Source organism: Ovis aries, chromosome 25 (genome assembly GCF_016772045.2).
Source record: "Ovis aries strain OAR_USU_Benz2616 breed Rambouillet chromosome 25, ARS-UI_Ramb_v3.0, whole genome shotgun sequence".
Lineage (NCBI taxonomy): Eukaryota > Metazoa > Chordata > Mammalia > Artiodactyla > Bovidae > Ovis > Ovis aries.
The window spans coordinates 24,050,953-24,064,422 of NC_056078.1; the positions used below are offsets into that span (position 1 = coordinate 24,050,953).

At 36.9% G+C, this 13,470-nt stretch overlaps 1 protein-coding gene across 5 annotated transcripts in view; it reads right to left on the reverse strand.

Moving 5' to 3' along the window:
- The window catches only part of DNA2 (DNA replication helicase/nuclease 2), a 38,159-nt gene that overhangs the window by 13,523 nt on the left and 11,166 nt on the right, over positions 1 to 13,470 (reverse strand). For all 5 annotated transcript variants that reach the window (XR_006058031.2, XM_060406838.1, XM_060406837.1 and 2 more), the window contains exons 6-10: positions 7,943 to 8,162; positions 4,861 to 4,978; positions 3,481 to 3,643; positions 1,876 to 2,070; positions 231 to 461 (exon numbers count right to left, since the gene is read on the reverse strand). Coding sequence is in view for 4 of the 5 variants with exons in the window: in XM_060406838.1 (XP_060262821.1) it covers positions 231 to 461; positions 1,876 to 2,070; positions 3,481 to 3,643; positions 4,861 to 4,978; positions 7,943 to 8,162 (927 nt within the window). In the remaining variant the exon portion in view is untranslated. The remainder of the gene's footprint in view (positions 1 to 230; positions 462 to 1,875; positions 2,071 to 3,480; positions 3,644 to 4,860; positions 4,979 to 7,942; positions 8,163 to 13,470) is intronic.

A 13,470-nucleotide genomic window follows, 5' to 3' on the forward strand; every position in this document is an offset into this window, starting at 1 on the left:
ATAGAAAGGGAACTGGTGGTTGCCTAGGGCTGGGGGAGTGATTACAGGGTACAGGGAGTCTTTCAGGGGCAATGAAAATGCTCTAAAATGGATTTTGGTGCTGACTGCATAGGTTGGTGAATATACTAACCACCACTGAATTGTATACTTTAAATGTATGAACTGTATGGTATATGTTTACTTATCGATAAAGCTTTACCCTCCCCCCCGAAAAGGGAACATTTCATCACCTGTCTAACGAACAGGTTACTGTTGTTGAGTTAATCTCCTTCACGTATCCCCTAGACAAGGCAAACAATGTTCTCTCTTCTCCACTTAAAATAATTCTGTCACCTGCCATTAGATTTGTGATAGGTATGGCTCCACTTTTACGCTGGAAATTATGTAAATACTGTCCATCACAAACTGTCTTTACATGTTCTGTTCTAATCAGGCTCCCAATGCAGCTGCCACTCTCCTCCCTATGAAAGAGAAAGAAAAAGAGAAATTAATTTTAAAATACTCTCTCGGGGGACTTCCCTGGTGGTGCAATGGCAAAGACTTCAAGCTCCCAAGGCAGGGGACCTGGGTTCAATCCCTGGTCAGGGCACTAGATCCTATATGCCGCAATGAAAGATTCCTCATGCCACAATGAAGACAGAAGGTCTCATGTGCTGCCAAATAAATAAATAAAAATTTATTTAAAAAATAATAACCTCTCGGGACTGCCCTGGTGGTCCAGTGGTTAATGCTCACACTCCCGCTGCCGTGAGTATGCGTTTGATCCTTGGTTAGGGAACTAAGACCTTACAAGCCACGTGGCGAGGCAAAAAAAACCAAAAACCTCTCATCACCAGATCTCTAAGCAGGTGCTAGAGAGCTCCCCCCTTTTTTTGAGGGGGGAAGAATCCCCCTCACTGTACCGCCAGGTGGGATTTCTGAACAACATGCTTATCAGCACTTTGATTCTTGACTGACACCCCCACCTCCTGTTCTGATACACGTTAACGCTACAGAAGACAAATCATAATAATCTAACTCTGAACCTGAAGTGAAGGAAGCAGTAAAATATTTCTTTAGTATTTACAAGAGAATTTATAATTATTGTTATTAAAACAAAGGCAAGCACATTAACAATTCCAGTGTGTCTCAGAAATAAGCATTTACAGTCTCTTGGGCACTACTATTATATTACATTTCAGAAGCCTGCTGGTGCACACACTTGGCATATTTACTATACTTATGTATTATGTAGTCTATAGAAAATGACTTAAACTTTCTTCACTCTGATGGCACCTTGTGTTAAAGTCTAGTATTAAAGAAATAACGTTCTTAGGTCTCAAGTCACATTATCAAGATTCACTCTGGAAAGAAAAGAATGGGTCAAAAACAACTAAATATTACTAAAGAAAAACACTATGCAAAATGCACAAAATTTTAACTTTATAAGTAACTTGTAAAAAAAAAAGACCTCACAAAATACAATACTGACATACTTTAGAGAATTTGAATCTCTATGAAAACTTACTAAAAAACTTTTAAAATACTCTAGTGTTTAAAATATTCAGTAAAACTTCATTAATTTCTACTGTGCCAATATGCTAAAATTCACCTTGCTATATTCAAGTATTTTACTCTTTTCACTGATGAAAAAGGATGTAACTTTACTAATAATTTTTAAAATAAGATTTCTTGAGGTATATTTAATCTATTAAAAATAACAATGGTTCTCTCCTTAGAAAAAAATTCATTGACAGCCATCTGGAGTTGGCATGAATATATGAAACTTCATGCCTTTAACATGGTCTGTAACCTGTGTTTGTCATGAATTACAAATCTCATCCCACTGGCTAATCCAAATTACTAAAGTTTTACTGTATTAAATGGACCACTTACATTTCTGAAGCAGGCATTAACCATACATGTTGGTAGTTTCTTTTATTATCCTTTGATTGAGACTCCAGGGTTAACATTAGACACCAAAGGCTAAAATACTCTAAGTGTGTAAGCTTGAGATGCTGGGTTTCTTCTTTTATTTTGGGCCACATGCTGGTGGGGACTGAACTGTCTTCCATCTGTTGTTCAACCGCCCTAAAGATAAAGCTCCAAGTCAGAGATGCACATAAAACATTTCACTGGCTATGAAATGAGGTATTTCTAAAATAAGTACACATATGTGACAACCATCATACTTTACAACCACAGCACCTACTTTTTTAAAAAAGTCATTTCAGGGGCAAGTATGCTGTAGGATAGCATAGAAAACATGGAGAGTAAAACAAGGGTTCAAAAAACTGTGCCTGTATTACAGCCCCAAATTTCCCAAGTTCATGGTTTTTGCCATTAAGACATCTTTTGATACAATACAGTTGGCTCTTGAACAACATGAATTGAACTCTATGGGTCCACTTACACATGGATTTTTTTCCAATAGTAAATAGCACCACACGATCCAAGACTGGCTAAATACAAGAATGTGGACAAACCTTGTATTCAACCTGAGCTCACCACGCAGTTGTATGTGGAGGGCCAACTATGAGATATACTCAGATTTTTGACTGCAGAGAGGATTGGCGCCCCCAACTTCAGCATTGTTTAAGGGTCAACTGTACTTTTAAAAGTCCTTTATATGAATTTTTAGGCTGAATTAGAAGTTTGGTCCTGATTTGATCTTGTTTCCTAGTCTTAATTTGCATCTAACCACTTTCTTGCGTCCTCCAAGACTCTCACTGGCCTATGATAGTATGTATATGTATTAATCACTTAGTTGTGTCCAACTGTTTGTGACCCCATGGACTTGCAGCCCGCCAAGTTCCTCTGTCCCTGGGATTCTCCAGGTAAGAACACTGGAGTGGGTAGGCATTCCCTTCTCCAGGGGATCTTCCTGACCCAGGGTTCAAACCTGGGTCTCCTGCACTGCAGACAGATTCTTTACTGTCTGAGCCACCATGGAAGCTCAATGAAGGTATAAATACATATAACTGCTCATAAGACAGCTAATAAACTTGCCATATGTAGAAAAATAGACAAGTATAAACAAGACCGATCTACTGGATTATATCAAGTCAGAGCTACTGGATTACATTGTCTAGAAAAACCAATTTCCCAGTTTTGAACTACAAAAGGTTTGAAATTAAAACATCAACTAAAAAATGGAAGATTTCTTGAAATAGCATTTAAGAAAAGTTACATTCACAATGCCTATACTACATCTTTAACTATATTCTATAAGTTCTACAATTATTTCATTTCCCTAGGAACTGTATGCAGCAAGATTAAAATATCCACTTTTGGAAAAAGTTTTAAAAGCATTCTATTTTTCTCCAAAGAAATAGGCTTGTTATATAATATGAACTAACTATGCTTTTTTCTCTTTCCTATTCCCTTTGTTTTAAATAACCAAAATGAAGTCATCAATGTCGGACCAGCCAAATATGTTAAATCATTCTGAGTTGAGCGCTTACTTAACTGGAATTAATACTTTCAGAAGATAGTATTTACCTGCTATAGAGAGCACAGTTGCCCATCTGTGAACAGTATTTACAGGTTTGCTGTTCCTCAATTATTTGTGGCAAAGGAGCAAGCTTTGTCTTTTCCTCTCCAGTAGATTTGTTAATACGGTGAAACAAAGAGAATGCCATCTGATTTCTTAGCCTTAATAATTCTGTGGGGGAAAAAATGGATGAGTGTTTTCTAAGAATTAAGTAAAATTTATTATATATCTTTTCCATTACATGTAAGTAAAACTTTCAGATTCAAAAACATAAAAAGGAAAGAGCAACATTCATGTATCCCACTATACCAGAATAATAACCACTGTTAACATTTTGGGATATTTCTTTCAATTTTGGTTCATTTGATAAGTTTTTAAAGTTTTTAAACAACCTAAGGAAAACACAGCTATCTAGAGTGTCTCATTTGGTACCTTTGGTGCATTAGGTATCTTTGGCCACCTGATGCGAAGAGCTGACTCATTTAAAAAGACCCTGATGCTGGGAAAGATTGAGGGCAGGAGGAGAATGGGATGACAGAGGATGAGATGGTTGGATGGCATCACTGACTCAATGGACATGGGTTTGGGTGGACTCTAGGAGCTGGTGATGGACAGGGAGGCCTGGTGTGCTGAGGTTCATGGGGTCGCAAAGAGTCGGACACGACTGAGCGACTGAACTGAACTGACAGTGTCTCAAATATAAGATAGGAAGTTTAAAATAAAGTTTTTTATAGGAAGATTTTTAAAATTGTATTTTATTAAGGGATAATTGATTCATAATGTTGTGCTAATTTCCACTGTACAGCAAAATGATTCAGTTATACATATATATATATTTTTTTCATACTCTTTTCCATTATGGTTTATCACAGGATATAAAATATAGTTCCCTGTGCTAGTCAATAGGACCTTACTGTTAATCCATTGTATACATAACACTTTGCATCTGCTAATCCCAAACTAAACGTCCATCGACAGAGGAACAGACAAAGAAGATGTGGTACATCAGAATACTGCTCAGCCATAAAAAAGAATTAAATAATGCCATTTGCAGCAACATGGACCCAGGGATTATCATACTAACTGAAATAAGCCAGAGAGACAGACAAATACTGTATGATATCACTTATATGTGGAATCTAAAATATGACACAAAAAAACTTACATAATAAAAAAGTTAATAATGTTTTCAATTATATAGTACACTGTCAAAATTCTTTTTTTTTTTAAAAAGTACCACAACCTATAAATTACAAAATGTTTTAGGCCTAGCAAGCACAGTGAACAACTGATTGTCAGGTATAAATGTGTGTCAGCAAAAGTTAAAGGGAAAAAAACAATGAACAAACAAAACCCTGAGAAGTGAAATTGAGAGAAAACAGCTTAACCTCTTTTATCAAGATGTTTGGCAGGCACAGGGTACATCTGGCCAGTCTTTAGGTAGAGGAGCAGGCCGGCCTCGGGGTCAGCCCTCCTCTCTTGGCTTAGCAGTGTATACAGAACAAGCTGTGAAAACATAGTACATTTTGTCAAGTAAAACTTTAATTTTCAATATTTTCATATATGTTTTACAATCAATATATATTATAATTTTTTTTTTTGGCCATACCTCATGGCTGTAGGATCCGAATTCCCCATCAGGGATCAAACTCAGGCCCTGGGCAGTGAAACCACAGAGTCCCAACCACTGGACCACCAGGGAATTCTGAATACATATTATCATTTTAAAATCGAAAGGTCAATTCAATTATTTCCATTTTGAAAATAACATGATCTGAATTCAATACAGGTAATACAGCAAATTAAATGCCTAACTGTTTCGTTTCCACAAAACAAACGTAGTATATATTTCTCACTTTACACAGAAACAAATATTTAGAATTTTTCTTAGATAGTAAATGTTTAGGTCTCCAATAAATGTAAGAGGGAAATCAATCAAGAGAGGTTTTACATTTTGAAGTTAACAGTCGTTAGACACGATTTTCCCTGTTTAAAATAAGTAAATGAATTAAACACTATAAAATGCATATTATTTATGTCATAATAACTGGGATAACTAAACGAGACTAACTCTACAGAGTTTACTGCTTTTTCCAGAACAGAAGGTGGCATCAAGTGCATTAGGTTTATGTGGCGCTCTTCAGAGAAACCATCTAAGACAAGTTAGATGTAGTTCCTTCAGTTCATGAAAACACCTTAGCAGTAACATTTAAACCTATGTAACCTGCTTTGGGATTCCCTGGTGGCTCACACGGTAAAGCATCTGCCTGCAATGCGGGAGACCCGGGTTCGATCCCCGGGTCGGGAAGATCCCCTGGAGAAAGAAATGGCAACCCACTCCAGTATTCTTGGCCTAGAAAACTTCATGGATGGAAGAGCCTGGTGGGCTACAGCCCATGGGGTCGCAAAGAGTAGGACACGACTGAGCGACTTTGCTTCAACATGCTTTGGGAGGCCTTCTCACAAGCACTCTACTTGTGTTGCCTGATACAGAACGTGCTGTGCTTAGTTGCTCAGCTGTATCACCATGGACTTTGTGACCGCGTGGAATATAGACCACCAGGCTCCTCTGTCCAGGGGATTCTCCAGGTAAGAATACTGGAGTGGCTTGCCATGCCCTCTTCCAGGGGATCCTCCCAACCCAGGTTTCCAGTAGATGAATTCTTTACCATTCGAGTCACTAGGGAAACCATAGGTAACCAAATAAAACTTTTAAAAATTAAAATGAACTCATAAACGACAAGGTTTATGAACCCTGGGGCTGTGGACCAAGAGAGTCAATCCAAATTAATGGTCCTTCTATGTTAATTTTTCCCTACACAGGAACTGAGGCAGAAGGAAGAAGACTCTGCTTCTGGGATTTATTAAAAGGGAAAAATATCTGAATGACATTCCCTTCATATAATGATAAAAGGAAGCTGGAATGAAATTTTACAACATTATTATAGTTCAATTATATCACAAGTTTAATTCAACTATATCACAAGTTAAATAGGTTTTTGTGAGCTGGTTTAGATATCACAGCTCCATATAATATTTTTCCTTTAGAAAATATGTTTCAAATGCCAAATTACTAACTTAGAAATGAATTTTTAGAATATAATCCCACTTACAAAATAAAAATCCTCCTTAAATGAAGTTAGTCTATAACATAAGCTTTTTCTGTATTACCAAAGTGGAGAAAGTCAAACGCCATAAGATGAGAAATCTCCTTCCTCACTCACAATACCTATATATATATCAATGATTTACAATAATTCTCTGTCTGCTTGTTTCTTACACCCTGAATATGCAATACACACACCAGTATATTTGTTTGAGCCTTGTTCAAATCAGTTTTCTCATTTTAAAAATACAACCAATACAACTGTATTCTTAGAAGTTCTTTCTACAACTTCTCTTCTTGAAAAGATAAAAATTCCAACTGAACAAAATTAAAAACAATAATATTTCTTGCCTTGAAGGCACTTTAATTTAGAGCAGTGGCCTTAGAAAAAAGGTCTTTGAATCTAGACCACTTTAGACACTGAAATGCCTTTATATCTCTCTTCTGTTAGCATTCAAAAGTGAGTTCAATCAAACATGTCCTTAAACAAGTGAAAACTTTCAGCCTCTATTATATATAGAACACATTTCTTCAAATCTTTGACTTCAAAAACAGCTTTTCTTGTATCTTGGCATGATTTTCCTTTCTCAAGAAGGCTTTAATCTAACCAAGTCTTTATTCATAATTTCAGCTATCTCTGTTTTACTAAAGTGAAATATTTGAGTTTTCTAATAGGGGAAATCTAATTTTTCTACCTTTGATATTTGTTACATAAGTAAGAATGACAAGAAAGATTTAATAAGAGAAAAATCTCTTTAATCCTTGATTATATAATTCAGTAGGCTCTTAAGTTTCGCAACCATGTATTGAACTCAAGGCCCCAGTATTGGGTCCTAAACACTGATCACCAGGGAAGCTCCTATTTGCTTATTTAAAAGTGTCTAGGACATACCATAGATTGCCAGTGTGGAGGCTGGCAGAGGGATCAGAAATAATTAGAAAAAAAAACATAACTTTATGTTAATTATTTTTATTTGTTAACTCACTATAATTAGTATACTATTTTAGGCAGTTTTGAAGGCCAATAGAAGATTGTCATCTTTACCAAAGAGAAGAAGATTTAAAAAAACCTGAATTTAACATAATGGTAAGGTACAGTTAGTTCTGTATTTCATTTTAAATAAAAATCAGTTTAATCAGATTAAAGGTCAAAAATAAAAGAATGAATTTGCACTGCTGTTTCCTAAAGAGCATCCTATGTAGATGTTACATGAAATTAATAACTCTGTGGTAAATTACGTTTAGGAAACGCTGGGTTACATTAAAAATTACCTGAGCTGAATCAAAATATATAAAGCAGACTACTTTTTAAACATTTAAAAAATTTAAACATATTACATATTCAGACACTTTTCTTATCATACCTGACTACGGTGTTCAATAGAATTTGATTCTTTGCCAGTTTTAAGTTCCAACGGCATTATCTTATATTTCGTTTTACATCCCCGATGTATTTTCACACCAACTGTAACATCTATTTTGCCCTTCAATCCAAACCTAGGGGACCAAATGCTTTCTTCAATATCCAGCGAGTTTATCACTTCAATATTACATGTTGAATTACTATTACTACCATCACTTGGCCTAAAAAAAAAAAACAGAAAAAATTTAAATAGAAATATTTAATTGAACTATTTTATTTAATTTAATTAGAACACTTTGCTCATTTCTTTCATGCTAGCACACAGGGAATGTGAGGATGGGAACGAGCCTACAGAGCTTTATGGCAATGATTCCCATGGCATGCTTCCTGAATGAGTGGCACTGGCATTACCCGGGGAATCTGTCATAAATGCAAATTTTCAGGCCCCATTCCAGACCAACTTGTTCAGAAACTGTATAGGTGAGACCCAGAAATTTGTTTAACAAACTCCAAGTGATTCTGATGCACAGTCAAGTTTGAATCTTGTAGTGTCTAACTCATATAATTTAAATATTCTTAATATTTATCATCTGTGCCTTTCAGTTCATTCCTATGACAATCTTCCTAACTCAGGGCTGTATTTCTTCAGGTCTATATTATTGCAAAAAGCTCACTACTTAGATTGCTGGAGCCACTATGACAATCTGTATATTTTGATATACAATTATTACACAGATTAACATATAATGGCTTGCATGCGGTTGCACCCTAGGTAACAATGGACCTATGTCTTCATGTAATATCCTATTAAACTGAATATGGATGAGCTGTCTTTTCCTATTATCTATGCCATCTGGGGCTTGATCAACCAACACGTCATCCCTACCCCACTGTCCCCATGACAATCCTTGGAGAAGCTTGGGTGCGCCTATACTCATTACATCCTTAATCATTAAATGAATACACCTCTGCCACTATCAATACTTAAAACTGATACTCAACATTTTTTTTAGTATTATAAAAGGTTCTGATTTTAATATCTTAACTGTTAAATAAGGTAAGAACACAGGAAGGAGGAAAAAAAATGAATTTGTGAATGTCAAAGGAATCAGAAGAGATGAAAATAACTTTTAAAGCCTCCTGTACTCTTATCTAACATTTACTCATTTTCAGAGCAGGAAATGATTCTGCAGAAATAAAGCCAGATAAGAGCAATCTTTTATTAATCCTATTTTATACTCAAAGCCATATAAAATACTAAGACTAATGGAATTAGATTTAGTAAAATGGACATGAGTTTGAATAAACTCTGGGAGTTGGTGATGCACAGGGAGGCCTGGCGTGCTGCTGTCCATGGGGTCACAAAGAGTCGGACACAACTGAGCGACTGAACTGAACTGAATACTAAACCTAATGGAAATGAAATGGATAAATGAAAAGGATAAAGTTGCTAGTAATAAAACATTTTATATCATATAAAAATCAAGATTTAAAAAGTATAAGAATTCTGCTCTCAGAATACATGATTTAGTTGACTTGTTTTACTAATTTCATAGGTTGTTTTTTTATTTGCTTACTTTTTGGTCTTGCCATGCTGCATGTGGGATCTTAGTTCCCCGTGCCAGGGGTCGAACCCATGCTGCCTGCTGTGGGAGTAAAGACTCTTAACCACTGAATCACCAGGGAAGTCCCAGGCAACTATTTCTTAATAAATCAGAAAATATTCCAAGAAAAAGAGTGCTATCTTCAATAATTTTTTAAAAACTGTTTCAGGATGCTTCAAATATAATCTTTAAAAAAATATGTATAGTTCTGCAATCTCAGAAGAGGACAATAAAAAAATCTGGGGAAGCCACAACTTATCAGAAATTCCTTAAATATTAATCTGTTTTTTTCTCACTAGAAGTTATCTGATCATGACACACTTGAATATATGTCTCTAAAATAAAGCAAACTTTATTAAATATCAAATGTCATATGCAATCCTATGGACTGTAACCTGCCAGGTTCCTCTGTTCATGGGATTTCCAAGGCAGGAATAATGGAGTGGGCTGCCATTTCCTTCTCCAGGAGGTCGTCCTCACCCAGGGATCGCACCCACGTCTCCTGCACTGGCAGGTGGTTTCTTTACCACTGAGCCTCCTGAGAAGCCCAGATATTTAACAGAAGACGGATAATGAAACTTTTATTAATGTCGCTATACTAAACTTCATTCCTCTAGAAAAAGAAGCAATATGGTTTTAGACTTAGATCTGTAGAACACATGACAGTACTTTATACTTAACTACTCTCCTTTTCATCAACATAATGTTGTAAAACTCCTTTGAGAACCACCTGGCAGAGAACATAATGTCACGAAGATGAAGAAAGGTTATCTCTTTAAATAGCTTTTAAGGGTCTCGTTCTCTGCTCTAAAGCCTAAAGACTTTTTTTTTAAAGGCTAGCTATAAACTGCTGGGGAAATGATGCAAATTAAAGCATAGAAAAGTGCCTGCTTCATAGCAGACACATAAAACCCTATCAGAAATAACTGAAACAAAGAAGAGTCTCATACCAAGACACAGAGATGAGAATACCAAGCTGGGAATCAAGAAATTCTTTATTCTGAACTTTGCTCTACCACCATTTTTTCACATAAAACCATGTCACACCACCTCACTTTCCTACTGGAAATCTAAGACTTAATCACAAAATCCCTTTCAGATCAAAGATGATTCAGAATCCCAAACTTTCCTAAGCTTCCATGATACACTGCTTCTAAGCTACCAAATCCCTCAAGGGCCCACCCAAAGCCTCCTTTGATGAATTCTACTCTTTGAGTCCTTTTTTTTTTTTTTTTAAATTTATTATTTTTATCTGGCTTCACTGAGTCTTAGTCGGAGCATGTGGGATCTAGTTCCCTGACCAGGGATCGAACCCGGGCCCCCTGCATTAGGAGCTCAGGGTCTTAGCCACTGGACCACCAGGGACGTCTTCTCCCTGTGTCCTTATGCATGGTTACCTCCCAGGGTTCTATGCCTCTTCTGCTGCCTTCAGCAGGTTGCTGTTCTCTCTCAGAAACCCCCCTGCACTTCTATGTTTTCAGCTACCACCAATACACTGAGTTCTTGGAGGGCTTTAGTCTCCCTGTAACATCTAGAACGATCTGGAGCACAGATACAGCATGTAATACATGTTTGCTGAATGGAAAAGTCCATAAGACTATGAGGAAAACGGCAGCTTATTGACACTGCAAAAATGATCAGCCAAAAGAAAAAACGTGTGAACAAAATGCTAAAATAACAGTGACAGAAAAACTAATACCAAAAACAACGATAAAAATGGATATCCACCACAACTCTAAACCTCAAGCAAATTCAGATGGCTCAAAAAGAAAGGAATGACTCTAATAAGGAAGGAAAGAAAGGGAGGGAGGGAAGGGAAAACAACTAGAAAGAAACAGTGAGGGACGATGGAAAACAAAATTAAGTTTGTAATTATTACAGAAAATCAAGAGACCAAAATTACAGAAAAACTACAAAACAAAGCAAAGAACCAGGAAAAGAATGACTGTTTAATAGACACTTAGCAGATTATCACAGTGAAGACTTATGCACCAAGGGTCACCCCCTGTGCAAGACATAGCAATCTGCTCCAAAGAAACAAAGAACAAAGCATTTATGAATTCATTTTTAAGAACACTATAAGAGGGGCATTCCTGGTGGTTCAGTGGTAAACAATTTGCCTTGCAATGCAGGAGACACAGATTCGATCGCTGATACAGCAAGATCCCATATGTCCCAGAGCAACTAAGCCCGTGTGCTACAACTATTGAGCCTGCGCTCCAGCGGTTGCACTCAGCAATAAGAGAAGCCTTCGCAACTTAAGAAGCCCACGCACCACAACCAGTGAGTGGCACATGCTCTCCGCAGCAACAAAGACCCAGCACAGCCAAAAATTAAATAATAAATAAACGCTTTAAGAAATGGAGAAGGAACTGGCAGCCCACTCCAGTGTTCTTGCCTGGAGAATCCTAGGGACGGGGGAGCCTAGTGGGCTGCCGTCTATGGGGTCGCACAGAGTCGGACACGACTGAAGTGACTTTAGCAGCAGCTTAAAGAAAATAAAAACGAGAAACATTAACCAATTTACTCTAGCTGTTTTTTCTTTTTTTTTTTCAGGTAAGTAAATTTACGACCACACAAAAGTAAAGAATGTGATAAATACACCCAATTCTAACAGTAAGATAAGCCTTAGTTTTGTTTTTTTTAACCACTAAGTGTTTTTTTAATTGACGTACAGTTGATTTAAAATGTGTTAGTCTCAGGTATACAACAAAGTGATATGTATTCTTTATAAAAATATGGAATGCTTTATGAATTTGTGTGTCATCCTTGTATAAAGTAAAGTAAAGTGAAAGTCACTCACTCATGTCCAACTCTTTGTGACCCCGTAGACTTTAGAGTCCGTGGAGTTTTTCAGGCCATAAGAGTGGAGTTGGTAGCCTTTCCCTTCTCCAGGGGATCTTCCCAACCCAGGGATCAAACCCAGGTCTCCCGCATTGCAGGCGGATTCTTTACCAGCTGAGCCACAAGGGAAGCCCCATCCTTGTATAGGGGCCATGATAATCTTCTCTGTATCTTTCATATTTTCCTGTATGGTACTGCCAAAATGAACACAACCACTACGTACTTTTTAAATACATATCAAAGTTCCTATTGACAAATTGATTGTGATGATGGTTGCACAACTCTATGAATATACTGAAAGTCACTCAACTATAAATAATTATAATAATTAAATATAAATAAATAAAATCCTACCAGCAGGCACAGAACATTGAAACACTGCTGATAACCTTCTAAACTGACTTTAAAAATTCTCAAAGAATTCTAGCCATATGTAAAAGGTTGTACATTTTCCAAGTACCTTGGATAAAGTAGCCCAGTTCTGAGGTTTTAACATACAGAAATAACTGTCTCCATGAGGTCCACTCCTCAACTTGTGCACTCTCATTCCCTCCCTTCTACTCAGTGACAGAGCTTTAAGAATAATGTTGCCCTCTATGGAATTCTTCTCCTTGGCATATAATGTGCTGTATCTCCCATCTTTAAAACAAAACTCTCTTAATCCCACATAAGCCTCTGGCTAACATTCCATTTCTACATACCTGTCAATACTAGTCTACATTCCCTGATTTCAAATTCTCTTCTACCATTCTCTCTCGACCCCACTCTCATGTTTTCTCCTCTAGAATCACCATTGACTTGTCTTTCCCTCATACCCTGCACCCAATCTATCACCTTGCACCAAAATCTATCACCTCTACCTTGAAAATCTGACTATACTCCAAGTGATACTCATCACTTGCACAACTCTCACTCTGGTCTAAGCCACCACCATCTCCATTTTGGATTCCTTCAAGGACCTCCAAAGTGGTCTCACAACCTCTGGCCCTTATCCTACAACATAGTCTTAAAAGAGCAACCAGATTGATCCTTTCAAAAGTAAATCAGATCAATACAGAAACTAGCAAAGCGAGGTAAAGGA